The 18404-nt window shown below is 46.9% G+C and overlaps 1 protein-coding gene across 9 annotated transcripts in view; it reads left to right on the top strand.

Moving 5' to 3' along the window:
* ACACA (acetyl-CoA carboxylase alpha) overlaps positions 1-18404 on the top strand; it is a 140144-nt gene that overhangs the window by 90317 nt on the left and 31423 nt on the right. For all 9 annotated transcript variants that reach the window (XM_054847960.1, XM_054847967.1, XM_054847963.1 and 6 more), the window contains 5 exons: positions 199-296; positions 1551-1671; positions 2116-2226; positions 15848-15991; positions 16737-16857. In XM_054847960.1, coding sequence (XP_054703935.1) covers positions 199-296; positions 1551-1671; positions 2116-2226; positions 15848-15991; positions 16737-16857 — 595 coding nt within the window. The remainder of the gene's footprint in view (positions 1-198; positions 297-1550; positions 1672-2115; positions 2227-15847; positions 15992-16736; positions 16858-18404) is intronic.

Raw genomic sequence — 18404 nt, 5'->3', positions numbered from 1 at the left:
ATGAGTTAGTGCTAAATGTTGAAAACATCCCTAGCTTTCACTGACCTTAGCTGGAGCTCTGATGTTAACAGAGAGTTTTCTTACCGCTGTCTGGAATGAAATTGTGCTCCCTTGAAACTTTCTTTTTGGAAGGAGTTATTTGGGATAGGGAAAGGACTACAGGTGGGAATGAGATGAATGAGCTATTTTTCCCTCCAGGGATACAAGTACTTGTACCTGACTCCTCAAGACTACAAGAAAGTCAGCGCCCTGAACTCAGTTCACTGTGAACACGTGGAGGACAATGGAGAGTCCAGGTAAGCACAGACAGGTCAGGATGAAGAGCTTTGTGTTCATCCTTGGCCATACAAGGTGATGCATATCACGTCCTTGTCTTCAGCTAGGATATTCTTTAGGATCCAGGTATGGAGAAAGCCATAGCTGTGTGTGGTGAGATCGTGAAACAAGACAGTTAAAAGTTGCATCATGACGTGCCTTGTTTGAGGTGGTGCTGTGCTGACTCCTGCTGCCTAGGGGCCCAAGTCGTGACTGAGGGTCCTGCAGTGGTAAACGCTGAATGACCAGGACAATGATTTTTGCCCAAAGACTAGCAGTCTAAATTTTGAAAATTACTTTTCAGCTAGATTCTGTAGAAAGGATAAAATTCCTGAGTGAAGGCTAAGCCCTCTGCGCATTTTGAAGGGTTGGGCTGCCGCACTAAACTGCCTTATAGCCTGTGGCTTTCCACACACCTCTGCTCTAGGTGTCTGCATCTTCCCAGCTACACCCCAAAGGTAGCACCTCTGAAAAGGAGGTGCAAAGAAGTTTTCAGAGCTAGACTGCGGCTGTAGTGGTGCTCCTGGGCAGAGAGAGGAGGATTGCTCAGGAAGGAGAAAAAAAAAAAAGCCTAATGTGCAGACTGGCACGCTCTGCAAGAACAAAAGGATGGTGCTGGATGCAGGGACGTGTGCATGCCTGCGTGCGTGGTGGGGAAGCTGGTGGCTCTCTTCAGTGAAGCACTTAAGCACATGCTCAAGTACTTTGCTTAGCAAGAGCCTAGTGGAAAAGATAGAAGCCAGCCTGAGAGCCCTGGGTAAGAATCATAGAATTGTTTTGATTGGAAAAGACTTTTAAGTTTATCAAGTCCAACCATTAAAGAAGGGACTATGCTGGGGAAAGAAGGCATGAAAGAAGTAAAGAAAAGGTGAGCGCCTCATTATAATCTCTTGTTCTGTTTCTTTTTCCTGTTGGCTACATTCTCTTCCTTTCTTGCCCTTTTTCCTGTAATCAGCCTGCTCCTCACATCCTATGAGAATGACAGAACACCACTTTCATTCCTCTCCCTTGGCGTTTCCTCTTTGCAGTGCTGCTTTGGCTGCTCGTACGGAGGGCTATTCCGTGGTGTTCAGCAAGGCTGCAGAATGAGCCCGTGTACAGGTCCTGGCCGGGTTTTATGCACGTTACTCTTTGGAGCCTTAATGATATTTAGACACTTTTCATTTTCTTCGTAGCAAACTGATTCAGCAAATCACTGGACCTTGTGACTCAAAGGTTGTATGTGTCTCCCTCAGGTATAAGATAACAGATATTATTGGAAAGGAAGACGGACTTGGAATAGAGAACCTCAGAGGATCTGGCATGATTGCTGGAGAATCATCTTTAGCCTATGAGAGTATTATCACCATCAACTTGGTAATCCCCCACTGCTTTCTATTCTTCAAACTGCACTGTCTGTTTCAGCTAAAAATCCTGCCATGATATCCAGAAGGTACATCTGGGATCAGACTTCTGGTTGATGTAAATTGGCTCTTGTGGGCTTTGAACAGCGCTACTTACACCATTACGGGGCTGGGGCCCTTTCAGCCTAAATTGAAAACACTTTTAGAAAACAGTCATTTGGCTTCACGTTTGCTCAGCCTGTAAGTTGCTGCTTCTCTTTTTTAAATAAAATACACGTATGTTCAGATATTGTCTTTCACAAAAAAGTAAATTCTGGAGTTTTGCAGTGAGGGGAGATTTTATAGCCTTGTAATACAAACATGCCTAGTTTTATCAAGATGCTTGAATCGATAGGTTTTGGCTGTGTGGTAAGACAGAAATCAATGTGATTTTTTTTTTCTTTTTTTTTTTTTTAAGGTTACATGTCGGGCAATTGGAATTGGGGCTTACCTTGTTCGGCTAGGTCAGAGGACTATCCAGGTTGAGAACTCTCATATAATCCTGACTGGCTGTGGAGCTCTCAACAAAGTAAGTTCTCGCATTTCAGTCTTCAGAGCTGTGTGAATGGCGTTGGGGTTTCTGTAAGTTCTGCCGTCACTATACCTGTTGTTGTGCTTGGTCCCTTTTGTTTTTTCCCTTCTCGGGCTCCTCCTGATCAAGGAGGAGAACTGACACAGGGCAGCAAACGTTCATGCTTTTGCAGTCTTTTTCTTTTTTCTTTTCTCTCTGCTCAGAGAGCAGTCCTTTCGTGCACCAGTTTTCCTTGACAAGAACATTGTATTGACAGCCAGAGGCACTGTTCCCGGCATCCTGGCTGGAGACGGGCAGGGCATCTAGGCAGAACTGCAGATTTAAGGGCTTGAGCATGAACCAGGTGAAGAGGAGGAAGGAGAAGCAGCTTTTAACTTAGGTTGTGTGCATTGACTAACTGACAGAAATGGAGAAGCCCACCGGCTGGGCAGCATCTTCTCCCACCCACTGTGTGCTGCGATGGAGGAAACAGGGCTGTTTCCAGTGTCTGGAAGACTGTATTTCAAAACACGTGGGCCAGAGTCACCCCGAACCATCCAGCTTTGCATTAATACCGGGGGAGCACTGAGGCAGTGTCTGGACGGTGATTGTCCAGGGGTCAGACCTGCTGGAAATCTCAGCTGTGGGGGCAGAGAGGAGTAACTCAGGCTGTAAGAAAACTTACTGCTTTCACTACTAAAGTGGCTCTTTTTTTTTTTTTTTTTCTCTTCTTTCCCCACCAGAGGCGGTTTTTCTCCCTTGCTGCCCCAAGCCTATTAATATCACAGCCTCCAGCTCCTTGTCTGTAGCAGACACGGCTCACAGCCGACTCCGCTCTTGTCCCTCTCACTGAGGGCTTTGTTTACGTGGGAGTTAGGATTGTGCGGGTGCGAGTGCCCTTCCCCATTGTGCAGCTTTGTTCTCAGGCACTCTCTAGCACCTGGGGTGGTTGTGCTTCATCGCAAGCTGCGTTTCAAGGAGTGCCTGCCTGACAATGGGAGATAAAAGGAAAATAGTCTCTCGTTGAATTATTCCCCTGAATAAAGGGGGCTCTGCAGAAAATGAAGCATTGATCCTATCAACTCTAGGATGCAGCACCCTCAGTTAGATCTCTTACACACATCACACACACCTGCATCAATGGAAGGAAAAGAGGCATTTGAAGATCCATCCTTTAAAAAGAAATTGAGTCAGTTTAGTGCTTGCTGAAGTGGAGTAAGTTGCCTGGTTCCAGCTGTCATTTGTTGGGCATCGGGGCCCTGCAGAGTTTCCCAGATGGCAGGGCCAGTCTGTTCAGTCCTGCTCCTCTGCTCTCTTCTTTCCAGATTTAACTGTACTCTCTACCCATGGAGTGAATGTTTGTTTTTATAGGACTAATCTCACTAAATTTTAGGCACTTAAAAAATTAAGGATTTAGTCTAAATTAAGCACTGGCGGAAGGCAGGCATAGGCAGAAGGAGATGCTTCTCACTCCTGGATGTTGCATGATGTGCCTTGCCAGTTCGTATGAGCTTCGTCTTCCAGTCCCTGCAGTTCTGGTCAGAGCTTCTGGAACGGATCCATACTTCTGTGCCCCAGAAGTACATCTGAAGTGGTGAAATGACATCCAGCGCTAACCTGAAATGACCAAGCTCAGTCCAGTTGAGATCTTAAGAAGGGTGTGAAGCGAGCGGTGAATGCTGATGCGTTTGCATCATCCTGCTATGGAGACGGTATCTGCTTCAGACTTAGCCTCCGTCTCCTGTTCTTACATGTAAACTGTTAAACACTTGTCCTTCGAATTCAGGTGGAGAGTTTGAATTTTCTTTTGGCTAGAAGTCAGGTCATTATCAGCCAGGGGCCAATTAGACAAAGTCTTCCCTTGTAGGAATGCAGGGGCTATTTGGGCATGATGTGTGGTGTGTTCTTGTTCATTCATGTGAATACGGCTCCAGAAGGGTCTCATGGTGGAAACCTATTGTGGTTCTTCTCTGTGGAGTGAGTGAGCCTGGCTGCTTCTTGTTCCCTTAGAGCAGACGGTGAGAAGAGCCCTGTGCAGCGAAGTCGGTGCTTTACTTCGCGGGAATTAGAAGGTCAGCAATCCCGCTGACAGGGTCTTGAGGGAAGATCATGACTGAAACAAAGATAAATAAATGGAAACTGCTGCCTTGCATGGCAGTTGGAACTGAATGTTTTCTAACACAGTTGCACACAAATATTCCTTTAGCTTCTCCCAATTAGGTGTCAGAGATTTGGGACAATTTTTTTCCATTGTTAACTTTCAACTCCTATCTTCACAGAGGATGCTGTACAAAGCTTACACGTAGTCTTGTGTCTGCGTACACATCTTCTTCAAAATGTCTTCTCTCTGCAAGAAGAGAATGTGCAGTGCAAAAATGTTTCTGCGGCAAGGGAGACAATTAGGCTTTCAGAGAGCAGGGAGGTGTTTTCTGGAAAGTTGTTTGATTTTTGATTTTTTTTTTTTTTAATTTTCTCCTGTGAAATACTGGATTCTTTTTAATTTACAGAGGGAGCAGAGGGGGACTGTGACAAACATTCGGTTCCAGCAGATCTGTTGCTGGTCGTGTTCATTATCGTTATGTAAAACTAGCCTGAGGGTTTAGGTGTAGAGGGAAAGGTCCAGCTGCCAAAACCAGACTGTAACCTATAACTTAGATGATGAGCTCAAGGTCAATATCATTTTTAGCTGAAGCTAATGTTTGGTTCTGGAGGTTGACTAATCACGGGCTGGCTGTTCAGTGCGTCCGTGTCACTGCTTTGTAAGGGGAGAGGCACGTCGCCGTGAGACACCTGATATCAGGCAGGTTTAAGGATTCTCTCGGCCCCGTTGCCTGTCAGGGGTGACGAGGAAACCGCACGAGAGCTGGACGAGGTTTCCCTCCACTCCTGATGAAGCTGTCTTTGTTTACAGCCCAGACCGACGGGCAGGGGAAGGACCTGGGGAAAAGGTGTGATGCTCTGCGTGTGGGGCACCGGGGCTGCGTTTCATCTGTACCCCTTTTGTCTTCACCGTTGCGTTTCAGCAGGGGGTGGAGAGGTGGAAATGACATTTCATTCCTCTCCCGTGAGCGTGCGCGCGCGCCTGTGCTGAGCCCGCTGACCCCCCTGAAAATTGAAATAATGATAATGCGCGTCTCCTGACTGCATCAAAGTATCAGCACATCAAAAGCCAGGAGGCATGAAATGCAAATGATAAAGTGAAAGCAGATGGATTGTGCATGATCGCCTGATGCCCAATGAATTTTAAAAGGTGCTGGTTCACATGGGGAGAGGGGCTGAAATAAACACGTTATCCCTGCAATTTTTTTTTTGTTCTTGCCGCTCACTCCTGACAATATTTTTTCACACTTCAGCGAGCAGCCACTCCATCTCTCTCCCTCCCTCTCCCTCTCTTTCTCTCCCTCTCTCTCTTTTGCTGTCTACCTCACACACGTCTCGGGTCATGTCGCCGCAGCTCCGGTGGAAATAATAAGATATAAACCACGAGGTTGTTATTTGCATAGAAATAGCATGGAGCCCCAGGCAGCATGGGAGAAGGACACAGAGATCATTTGTCTAAAATTTTAATGAAAACTTTTGCTGAGGCAGAGATTTTTATTTTTTTTTTTAACTTTCCCTGCCTCCCCCTTTTTCTACCCCTGTACCTTCCTCCACCTCCCTAACTCCCTCTCCTCGTCACAAGCTAAACATGGTGCGATTTCATATGAGATAGGTGACGTGCTGCCGCCGTGCATTCCATTGGTTTTCTGTTTAATAGAGGTAAGGCTGAAGAGCCCAGCGCTCCCAATTTATGCGTTGCTTATATGGTTCAAGCTTCCAGGAGTACATTTCATTGCAGGAACATCCTCACAAGGGTGTTACCAAGTCTGTTGCTGACCTATTTTTTATTAGTTTGCTCCTCCTTGTCTTTTGTGTTTAAAAGAAATCCTGTCTTTAAGACTGTTTTGCTAATGTAAACAAATAGTGGCTTTCAGTCACATTTTCTCTACAGATACGTGTTCCAGGCTTTTGCTAAGGGAAGCCAGATTTAGCAGAGATTTTCAGGAACCGGCACTAACTTGATACACCTTGGTTCATTATTTAGATGTTCAACCTCATATCTCAAACAGTTCATTTTCTGAGTGACGATGAAGAACTGTCCCACACGCTGCACTTCACGGTAGGATGTCTGAAGCGGTCATCACTTCTGGAGGTGAAGGGAAGAATCTAACCAGCAGACTGTTCTGTTTCTGCTCCCTCCTGTTTAGCTATTTTTCCCCCAAACTCTCCAGGCTTGGCCTGCCCGAATGATGCATCAGGCCCTCAACCTGCGTGTGCTCAGCCCCGGGGCACCACGCTGTTGGCCTGGCTTGTCCAGAACATCCAAGTGTGCCAAGCGTGAGCTTGACAAGTACCACCTGCCAGGAGTATATTATATACATGTAGGGAAAGAGGCAGTGAAGACGAAGAGTCAGAAACCACTAAAATATGAAATAAAAAACCCCCACGGTTCCAAACCAGAAGTCTGGGCTTCGTTTGCCAGTCTGCAGCCAACTGCCTGCCTGGTTCTGGTCTGACATTTTTGATCAGAGTGGGTATAACAGCAGTTACCTGCTGACAGCTTGGTCTTGACACCTTCATTCATTTGTATTTGCAATGTGTTTTGAGCTCATCAGGTGGAAAGTACCTGCCAGCAGTGGTGCATTGGCAGGGCAGGTAACCCCATCCACAGGATTTCTTTCTGTGGAAGTTTTTGCCTTCCAAATTATCTTAATTTAAACAATGTGTTTGCTTGTGTAACCTATTCCGGACCTGAAAGAGCTCAGGAACCAATTTACCAGATTAGTAACGCACTATTTCTGGCCCTCTGAATTGATGTTTTTTAGGAGGAGAACGCATTTCTGAGGACCAGCTTTAAGAGGGTGTTAGTGAGATGAACGGATTAGTGGAAACTTGATGGTTTGCCAATGCGATATGCAAATATCTAAGAAACTTCTAAGCCTCGTACCAGCAATTGTCCAATGACCTTTCCCGAGTACATCGTTCATTAATGCAGACACTGCTTGTGCATGGTTAAGACGTTAACATGATCGGTGCCATACCGTGTCAGGGTAGCGGAGTGTATGTGTCAATTATATGGCTGCGGATGAGTCCCCGAGGACTTGTTGATACAACAGACCATAATTGCTGCAAGGATCGTTTTGACAACCTGCATTTAAAACCCAACACCCAAACAACCCCTTTGCACAGGGCCAGAAGAGAATATCCTTGTATTTGAAATTCAGTCCTGAGTTGTACTGACTGTCACAGCCAGAACTGAGATCGGCGTGGCTGCTTTTGAGGAGGTTTTTGGTTTCGCTGGTGCAGAACCGGGGTAGGATTGCCGCTGAACTGGTGGGAGCATCCGCACGGCAGGTAGAGGAGCAGTGTATATGTGAGCTGGCTTGAAACCAGCTCGCTCGGGTGGTGGTTACCCCCAGGTATAAGCTGCGCAGTGAGACAAGTTGGTTTTGGGGCCACTTCAGCCAGCGTGGCTCTCTGATGTCGGTTGTTCTTCATGTCTTCTGACTGACGCGTGGACGTACCCTGCCTGGGTGTCGGGATGTCGTTTGGCCTGGCGCTGACCTGACGTCTGCAGGTCTCAGCTGAGGGATGCCGCAGAACTTGTTGGGTGCAGTGGGACTCGAGTAACGGGGTGAGACCACAGGTCAAGGGCTTGGGAGGAACAGGCAGAGCTGCTCGGGGTGCTGTGCCCGCATGAGGGGCTGCTGGGTCAGCTCCGAGGAGCTCTGGTCTGAGGAATTGACGCTTACGCAGTCTGTCCTGTGTGAGTGATCGGTCCTTGGTATTGCGAGCAGTAATATTTACCCTTCAATTTCACAATCTGGAAAAATAAATAAAAGCCCCATGAGACTGATGCTGCTTGGGGGTTTTACAGTAAAATACGGAATGTGGAAAGCTCTTTTTATGAGATTCAAGGCAGGGATAGCTCAGTATCTGCTCAAGATGACTCCAGTCTTGGGATTAGATCAAAGCAATCATGTGAGAGCAATCATGTGAGTTAGAACAGCAAGTGCCATCCCTGTCATTCAAAGAAGCATTATAATTATTAATGCATGATATGAATCTTTCTGTAGTGGCACAGCAAGACCATTAGGAAGATACGTATGGGCGCAGGGTGTTTGAGAATGCTAATCAAAGAGGGTCCAGGAAATGTCAAACAGAAACCGACACTTGAGCAGCGTTCGCTGTCAGTCGGTTCCTCTCGTGGATCTCACCAAGGTTACCCCGCTCTTGGCTCCCGCGGTGGGCGAAGCAGGAGGGGCCACCGCCGTGCCTCGGGCGGTTACGGCAGGGGACGTGGTGAGAGCAAGGCTGGCGTCCAGCGTGGGCTCTTAGAACCGATGCGGGACCTCAGGTCGTTGGAGGTCTGCCTGGCATGGGTCACCATTGCTTGCGCCCCAGCAAAGCCAGGCTGGTTCGAGCGCCAAGGTCAGAGTAGAGCTCTTGGAAGAGTCGGTCTCAGATTAGCAATATTTGGCAATAGGGAAGAGCGGAATTTGTATTTTTGAATGCCGGTGAGAGGCATTAACTGCTGGGAGCGCCTGGTCGGTGGCAGTCCTGGTAACACAAAGGTCTCTGCTCTGTGTGGAGAAATTAATGTAAGCAGGATGGATGCCTGGACTTCAGATGAGTGCAAATAAACAGCCACCACCCTCCATTTCTACATTTTATTTTTAATTGCCTTTCTTTAAGTGGTGATATTTGTGTATTGTTCCCATTAGAGACAATTTACGTTCCAGGCATCGCATTATCAGTCCCTTTATGTTTGCTTAGGGAAGAAAGTCTAATAGATTTCTGTTGACTTTTTTTTTTCCTTCCTCCTTCTATCATTTTTAATATGGAACTTGATCAGTTTATCTGTGTGGATGGGGGCCTGTGCTGTGGGGGCTGTGTGTGCCTTTATTCCTGCTAAAGAGGAGTTTAGCATAGTGGCTATATCCTGCCTATCTAAATCTCTTCCCGTACCTTCTGGGGAAACTCTTATTTATGCTAAACCCTATAGATGTTTCACGTAACCTGGGCTGTATCCCAGTTCCTGGTGATCCTGCAGGGTCTGTCATTACTGGAGCGTTAACTCCGGTGCCTGATGTTCCACCGGAGCTGAACGGAAAAAGGCGCTTTTCAAGCACATCCCATAACAACCGGTCCTAGCCTCCCCTCTCTCGGGGTGTCCCTGGGAGGATATTGGGGTGACCTGCCCGTGGGTCTTTTCTGCAGTGAATTGCATAGAAATGATCCACCATCCTGGAAACTCGAGTGGGAACTCTAGAAATGGCATTGGAGAATTGTCACTTCTCGCATGATTAAGCCTAAACCCACCTGCACCGCAGCCTGTCCCCTTGATGGACTCTGAGTATGAGGGTTCTGCTGGGCTCCAGAAGGAGACCGAGGCAATGACCAAACCAAGATCTTTAAGTATCGTTAATACTGTTCAGAGGGCTAGTGTCTAGATTAGGGAACCCCTAACTGAGACAGGTGGGATTTATGAGTGTTTGCACCATGTAGAATAGGGGGCTGTAATTTTAGTTTGCAAAGTATATTGAGTCCTTTTGATTTACCACTGACTGATGGAGTGACCTTGAGCAAAACAGGCAGTCTCCCTACATTGTGAAAGGAGAGCTAGGCAGGAATTTTTTGACAAGACATTTTTCATTTGAAAATGCTAGTTCACTGAAACTGGAACTCTTCAGGAAAAAGTATCAGTTTTGATGAATTTCTCATTTGGAATTTTTTTGGTCAAATGAAAAATTGTTTTGTTTTGTTTTGTTTTTTTCCCCCCTCCCCAACTGACTTTTCTTTCCAAATTAATTTTTATTTCTAATACCTACAGCAAATATTTCAGAAGTCAAAATATTTGTTCAGATCTCAAGATTGCAAAATTTGATTTTTCTGTTGCAATCCAGAAATTTTCAAAAATCCTCATCAATTATTGCAAGGTGGAAAAACCGTTTCCTCCCAATAACGTTTCATCTTGCCATCTGCAAACAGATAGAGTGCCTCTTCTGCATCCTATCGGCCGTGGAGCCCCGCTCCCTTTGCAGCGGTAGGGTGCTTTGGGATCTTCAGGCAGAAGGTGGTGTAGAAAGGGCAGCTGCAGTCGCAGTGTCCATCTGGACGCGTCTTCCCCTGCTGCCTCCGAGGTGAAGTGCAATTGCTTTTTCCCCTTCCCCCTTCTGATCTCACCAAATTAAAGCAAGAAAAAGGCTCCACCAGCCAAGACCTGCTTCTGGATTTGCAGTCAGTAGCCATCTCCAATAACCATCAGGCTGTCAGCTTCCCCCCACCTCCCCCTGCCTCCCACCTCCCCCATCACTCACCAAAGGAAAAAAAGAGCTGGAGCCACAGCTTGAAATATATCATGCAATAGTGTATCATGAATTTCTTGTGAATCACATTGGTGAAGCAGGTTTATTTATTTCTGAGACTTTAAATCAATACAAAGTAGGTCTCTTAGTTCTGAAGCTGGGATGGAGTGTGAAAAAATGAGCCCATTGTACTCTTAAAACTTTGGGGAAAGGAGATGACAGCTATATAATTCCATTTACCAGGCACTAGGGGCTTTAATGTGAAGGTGACAGGGAGCTCTTTGTGCATTTAGAGCACCATATCTTCTAAATAAAAGATCTGTAGACTTGATAGTGGAGTATAGCTCTGACTTTAATAATCTCCAAGCATTAGACCGAGCCAATATGTTCCCAAGTCAGAAGGGTCCCCCACCGAACGCTCGTAAATTAAAAGTGCAGGAACTGCACACGTTCGTGGATTAGAAATGCAAGAAGTGCAGTCCGTCTCCAGGCAGAGAGAGGTGTCTGCGCTCGTGCCGCCGTGCGAATAGGCTGACGGCTGGGGAACGGTCTGCTCGGGAGCACGGCTCTTGCTGGCGTCCTACCTCAGCTTGGGTCTCCTGCTCAGCATTGCTGCTGTTTTACCCTCTAATGACACGATACGTGTAGGGGGGGAAGAGCTGAGTGATAGAAATGAACACTGTAAGATCTGTTGAGGCTTGACTGCACATAATAGCAGTCAGGTTTTAAGTTCCTGCATTGTGTTTTCTGATGAGACATTCATTCTGATCATTTCTACCTGTTTATGAAAAACAGGCTATTTATAGTATGTGCATGCGCCTTTTCTGCTTCAGGTTTCTGGCAGATAATATAAATTGTGGGATGGGAATTGCAATTATTGAAATTATTCAGATAAAAATCTGGCACTTATATTTGATGTAAACACACGATATGCTCTGAATAATAACAGCACTTATGTTACATAATGATTCCCATTCAAGCCCTCTGCCATCATTTTTTCAGATCTTTCATCTTTGATGAAACATAGGAGCCAATCGAGTTTGCAGCCAAACCAGCTTTGTGGCGAATGTCTCAACTAACTAGCAGCTCAGTTTCTGATAAGGAGTACAGAGAAGGCAGCTGGTCATCAGGGGTTTGAGTGCTAGAAAATGATTAATATGCACAGGACGTGCCTATAAACCTGTTGAGGACTGGCTTTTAAAGGCTGGAAAGGCTGCAGGGATCCTGGTTCTCCTTTGTACTTTCCAAAAGATCCCCTGAAGTAAAAAGAAATGCGGTTTGCCGTTACGGTAGGGAGAGCGGCTTTTGGAGGACCAAATGAGGTAAGTGTTGACAGTGCTGCCCGCGTGCTTTGTAAGCACGTGGCGTCGACGGTTGCGTTATCTGGAATAGAGCGTGTGTTCTTGTAATCACGGGTGGAGCTTTAACACGTGCAGTTCTAGATCTAACGCTTCCTTTCGACCGCGTCACTGATGTCCTCATCCTTTTTGCTGCGATGGGGGCACAGAGGAAGCGTTTTGTCCTGCGTACCCTGTTAAATGCAATGCTTTCTGCGTGCTTGAAAGGTGTCTCATCAGGAGCAGAGGAAGGGGAGACTGAGTGGCTCATCCGAATCCCACCTGGGTCCCTCGTGACCGGGAGGCTGTTTGGTATCAAATCCGAAAGGAGTAGGTAGGTGGTGGCCGTCCTGCTGTACCGGTTGCGGTTGATGTTAGTGCTTGCAGGGGAAAGACTGCTGCCGGAGGGGACAGCAGACCTGGCTGGCAGCACCTTCCGGCGGAGGGAGGCAGTTGCTTGCTGCACCTCACTCGGAAACGTCAGACCGGCTGCTGCTGAAGTGGGGAAAAAAGGAAATTGTATCCGAAACGCGAAGGCACTGCGATAACGTGCGGGAAAGGAGTAGTAACAGAAGTGAGGGGTCCTCGCTTCGGAAAGGACAAGTTTGGGATCTCTGTGTGGGGACGGTCACCCTCAGCAGCTTCCTCTGGTAGCGTGTCAAACTCCGGGTGGACAGAAACATGGTTTCTGGGTTTCCAAGTTTTCATAGGTGGAAAGAATTTTAATTTAAAACAAATTTTTCTGGTGCCAGAAGCTTACTGTCTGGTGTTTTGCTGTTCGTGGCTGCTCTTTTTTGTCTGTTTTTGCCATCAGATTAAGCACGAGATCAGAGGTCAAATATTGCCAATACTCAGGTATACGTGTGTTGTGTATCTGAGCTTTAAAATCCCGGAACCTGTTCTTTCCCAGCCCTCTTGCTGGACCTTTCTTGATCTCTGGTCTATGGCTGCTGACTCCGGTAGCTGCATCTTTGACTGTTCCCTGGAGTGCTAGTAACCTTTCTCTGGGAAGGGCCTGCTCTGCAGACTTAACCCTTCCATGCACGCGTTTGGTCATTAAGCAGATGCCTTCTGTAAGCCTTGGGCTAATGATACTTTCACTTCCTAACCTCCTACTTCATGCGACTCAGTGTACCTCCCCGGCGGAGCCAAACTCTCCGGGTTTGAAGTTTACCGTTTTGACAGATCCTGGTCGTACCAGACACAGGGTTTAATCCTGTGCACTCTTGTCTCCCGTGAGTTTGTTTCTAGCATTGCCTAACTGATTTAGCAACATTTCTAAATGCACTCATGCCTCTGCTGACCACGTGTCTTGTTGAGGAATATCCGAATCCTTTAATTGCAGAAGGATCAGTTTTGGATTCTCCAGCAGATGTATTCTCTTTCACCCTTGGATATTTTCTTGCGGAAACATTTATACAGCAATATGCATTGCACCATTTAAGATTGTTAATTGGAGATTGAATTACTTGTCAGCCTTTAAAAATGTAGTCCTCTGAGGTCAGAGATGAGGTGGTTAGCAGAGCTGAATGGATGAGCTATCGCATTCATTTTTTTCCCAAGCCCCGCGCTCGTTGTCTGTAAGCTGGCTAGCCCTTCAGTGCCTTTCGACCTCTGGCACCCGATTCAGTGTGCAGCTGCATGTGCGAAATGAGTTGGCAGGATCTCCGGCCGCCCCTGCGAAGCCAGAAGAGCGCACGTGCAGAAGCAGGCCAGGGGACCAGCACCCAGCCTAGCCGTAGCCCTGGAAGACAGCCTCGGCTGCACGGGTTCCGCACCGGGGAGCTTGCTTTGCATTTAGGCTGTGCTTAAGTCAGGGTCTGATTTAGAGCTTGCGTGTGCCCATATTGCACATCCCTCCCGCCGCACTCAGCAGAGGTGCAAGCGCACGCGTGCGGACATATATATATATATATATATATGTATGTGTCATACAAATGAAGGCAGTGAGCGCTCGTCGGTACAACTTTTAAATGCAGCCTGGGACTACGTTGCCTCTGCTGACAAACATTGACAAGTAAAGACTACGCTCGCGCAGCGTTACAGAGGGATTTCGGTTGCACAGCCCCTCACAGTGCTCTGCCACTTCACGGAAATGTCTGGAGCGCTCGGGAAAAGGAACTGCATATTTATCTTGATCTCCAAAAAGGGATTTAAGGGCGAGAGCAGGCGGTATATTAGACTGTTTTCATTGCCTGTCAGCAGTGGTAAACCTGAGCTGTCTACAGTGTCTCTAGATAAGCAGCAGCAGCGGCCCATTTTGCATGTACATACGTTTGCATTAGTTCATAGATGGGGAGTTTAAATCCTCTTTATTTTTATTTTCCTCTGTGGAAGGCATTTAGCTAGCCTTGTGCCTGGCATCTCGAGGCCTGTGCTTCTCTTTTCCTTGAACCTAAATCTATGCTGCTGTCTTTTCTACTATGCCTTTTCATGGCACTGATTTTGATAGAGGAAGATGAAGGTGTTTGAGCTCAGAAGGGAGACCCGGGAACCCCTCTGTGCAAAACCACAGTGCTTGCATTGACTTCTGAGTTTCTGGGCTGGTTGCATAACTTCTGTGCCTCGGTTTCTCCTGTCCGTAAACCTCGACTGACATCTGTCTCACAGGGAGCTTTGTGAGGATCGTCCCGTGCTTGTAAAATGCTGGGTTTTGTGAAATGTCAGACCGCTGGGCCTTTTCTCCTCCAAAGGAAAATAAATTCGGAGTTAGCAAACGATAACTTTGTGCCTTACGGGTTAGGCAGTGCTTTAGGTGGGCACGGTGGCTCCCTGACCCTAGCCGTGATTAACTGACGTTGTGCAGGAAGAAAGCTCATTGGTCCAGCGTAGTGTTAGAACCAGATCAAAATCTTCTGTTTTCATATCCCTTTATTTAGCACCTTCTTAATTTCAACCCAAAAGGTCAAATCCTGAGAAATGTGGAGTTCCTCTGTACTATGGGTGAGATGAGTTACGTTCCGGGCGCTCGTTGTAGGACTTCAGGTGTTTTGCCCTCGTGAGGATGAAGTCAGACCCAAGCATCCCTTCCGTAAGGACCGGGTTGTCTCAGGCTCCAGGCTGCTCCTCTCTCGGGGAAGCCTTTCCTCCTAAAATGAGCTGCGCTGGTTGTTTGGTTGGGGAGGGCAGGTTGTTTGTGCGTGTTTAAAGGTTTTTTTTAAGATCTAAATGAAGCAGGTATGTAATGCCCTCTTGTCTGTTAGAAAGACTCAACCCATAAAAATAACAAACGGCATGTATTTGCTAGAATGTCAAAGTTATGAGTTTATTTTGTAATGATGTGCTCCTGCCTTCATGAGGTAAACTGGCCGTGGCAGAGGTGTTATTAGTAATATGGACTCAGTGGAGCAGAAAGCCGAGTGACCGAGAGATCAGTGTATCAGTCAGCGAGAGGGCAAATGGAAAGAGACAGCAGGAGAATGAGAAAAGAGCTGCGGTGCCTGGGCTGAGATTAGAGATGGAGCCGTGCAAGAGAATTGGAAGCCCAGCAGTCGGAGTCCTATTCTTTCCAGTCTCTCCAAGGAGCTGGTGGGGCTTTGTGTTTGCTATACCTGTCTTTCTTCACGGTGTTGGTTTTTTTCCCCTGGTTAAAGGTTTAAATGGGACCACCCTACCGGTTGTCTTAGAGCGATTTTGAATTAGTGAGCTGAGCTCGGGTCAGCGCCCAGGAGACTTGGTCACGTATGAGCTCCACTGCTGCTTGGGGAAGGGCAAGTCGTGTAACTGCCCTCTGCCTCAGTTTCCCCACTTGTATCATTCCCCTTGAGGATCACTGTTCATAAGATGTTACCTGCTCACAGGGCTTGGGAAGGTCTGTTGTGAGCGGTTTGCTCCATCTTTTGGTGTTGAAGCGATCACAACTTGTTGCAGGGATGGGCTTGTATGTATCTCCTTAGCCAACACCTCCTTGCCACATCCCATCCTCTGATGGTTTTCCTGTTTTTCTTTCAAAAGGTGCTTGGACGGGAAGTTTATACCTCCAACAACCAGCTGGGCGGGATCCAGATAATGCACAACAACGGAGTGACGCATGGCACTGTGTGTGATGATTTTGAAGGAGTCTACACTATTCTGCAGTGGCTTTCCTACATGCCAAAGGTAATTCCTGGCCCTGCAGGAGTGCAGGGTGCCATTCCCCATTTGCTTTGTTCGCAGGGTTTTGGGGGGTGGGGGGGATCTCTGTATCGGTGGGGTTACTCTGTGTTTGTAGCAAAATGCTTTAGGCTCATGATTGAGGCTGTTAAGCGTTATGGTATTGGAGCATATAAAGTAGTTTTTGTCTTAAAGTGCTGCAGGAGCTGGGATGCGGGGCAGCCTGGCTCTGCCTGGGGTGATTTCACGTCACTCCCCTGGCGTGCTGCCCTCAGCGCTCCGGGCGGCAGGATTTTATGTGAGCAGAGGATCATCTCTTACGGAAAAGACTCTCAAAGTTCCCCTCCGAGGCAGTAATTTGTAGGAGTTGATGTGTACGTGTAAGCTGCTCTGCAGCCAGGAAGGCAGCAACAAGAACACGCAGGTCACCTTCTTTCAGGAAAGAGTGCATAGAATGAGTCAGGTGCCCTGATTACCTTTCAAAAATTAAATTGCAACCCCTCGCCAATGCTGGCTATGCCTGAAGTTCAAGAGCAAATGAAGTACAATGTTTGCCATGTGATGCCAAAGCAGGGTTTGAGAGAGTGTGTGGAGCACCTTGGAAGTTTCTTCAGGCTCTGGGATCGTGTCGGGTGGAGGATTGTGCAGTGGCGGGGGGGAAGAGGACTCCGACCAGGTCCTTGAGTGCTGATGTTTGGTGCCAAGCCATGCAGGAGAATTACTTCCTTCAATATTTTTCTTTTTCCCTTAGAGCGTGTACAGCCCTGTTCCTATCCTGAAAGTGAAGGATCCCATAGACAGAACCATCGAGTTTGCTCCTACCAAGACTCCCTACGATCCTCGCTGGATGCTGGCCGGACGCCCAAATCCAAGTACGTAGGTCTTTGGTGGCCAGGATGTGCAATAATGCATCTTGTTTCAAACTGTTTGTTAAGGCTTTATGTCTGCAATCCAAATATATGTCAGAGCTTATAAAGTAGCTAGTGCTGAGCAATTTGAATATAATATATAAAAATTGCATGTAAATGGTGAGTGCTTGAGGACACTTAGAATTATTAGTTATTTTTATAGGTTTTCCTTTTTTTGTATGGTTCAGAGGAACGTCTGTATATAAAGGGTCTGTATGCTAAAGGAGTCACGGTATTCCTGCAGATCTTGGAGGATAATTATATTGGGAATGCTGCAAACCATTGAACCTCCATGCATGCTTTTGGGGTTGTGCAGCCTGTGTACGTACAAGCTGCAAACTGGGTGACCATTATGCCTGCTGTTATTAATGAGTTTGGGGGGCTAAAATGAGATTTGTGATAAACTAAGTTTTCTGGTTTTGGATAATATTTTTTCATCATCTCTCAAGTAATTCATCCAGCTGTCTGAGTGCAGCTAACACTGGCTTCCAAATCGAGTGACTTCAGATTTTAATTTAGTGGAAGCGTTAAGGAAAGCAGATGATTCCCTGTGATAAGTTAAAGCAGATATCTCCTAGGTGAGAAGTTAAAGCCATTTATTAGAGGAGATATTGCCGTGATATTCTTCAAACTGACGCCCGACATGAGGCCAGAATCTAAACGATCGGCTTTGGGCTCACGATAAAGAGATAATTTTGAAATGGATGGTCACATTTTACAGTGGGGCCACAGAGGCAAGGAATGTAGAACACAGTAATTACAAGTTTGGTCTTGATAAAACACTCTCCATCCTGTTTAAGTCAGCAGAGGTTAGCTTGCTTGGATCTCCACTTTTAATTGGTTTTGGACTTGGGTTTGCAGAAGCAGAGGTGCTTGTTCAGATTAAAGCATTCCTCAGAAGCTGTGTGCCAAGGGGTAAAGCTGGGAGGGATTTTTGGTTTGGGGTTTTGTTGGGTTTGGTTTTTTTCTTTTTGCAGAGCTTCACGAATCCCCAGTGGAAAGCAGGTGCCCCCAGGGAGTTGTGATTTCTGTAATAGCCTGGGTGGGTAGAGTATCTCGATGCCTTGGCTGTGGGATAGACAGCTTACGCAGGCTGGAGGACTGCAGAGAGAGCTGTTTGCCTACCTTACTTGTCCCCCCCCAGTCCAGCATCAGCAGTCAGCCCAAATGGAAGCTCTGAGTTGTGTCCTTACCTGTTCACCGGGGTAGGGTCCAAGCTGAAATAGTGGAAAACCTTCCTGCTGTGGGCTTCCTGTCTGGAGAGTGGAAACGGTGCCGTGCCACTGCGCAGGTTGGCTTTGTGAGGCTTTACGTATTCATGGTGTCTTCTGTGACGCTTTCTGCTTAAGAAACACGGGTGAAATTTAGAGAAATGCACTGAAAACCACCACCCTGCTTCCCACGGGGGTAACTGTCATCCTGAGAATTTTATCTGAAGGAATGTACGTGGATTGTTAGTGTACGGATCTGCTGTTGCACGTGGAGAAGTATTACCAATATATTGGAGTTTG

Source organism: Grus americana, chromosome 19, assembly GCF_028858705.1.
Source record: "Grus americana isolate bGruAme1 chromosome 19, bGruAme1.mat, whole genome shotgun sequence".
Classification (NCBI taxonomy): Eukaryota; Metazoa; Chordata; class Aves; order Gruiformes; family Gruidae; genus Grus; species Grus americana.
Note: the sequence above shows the minus strand (reverse complement) of the source record. Positions and strands in the feature narration are given on the sequence as shown.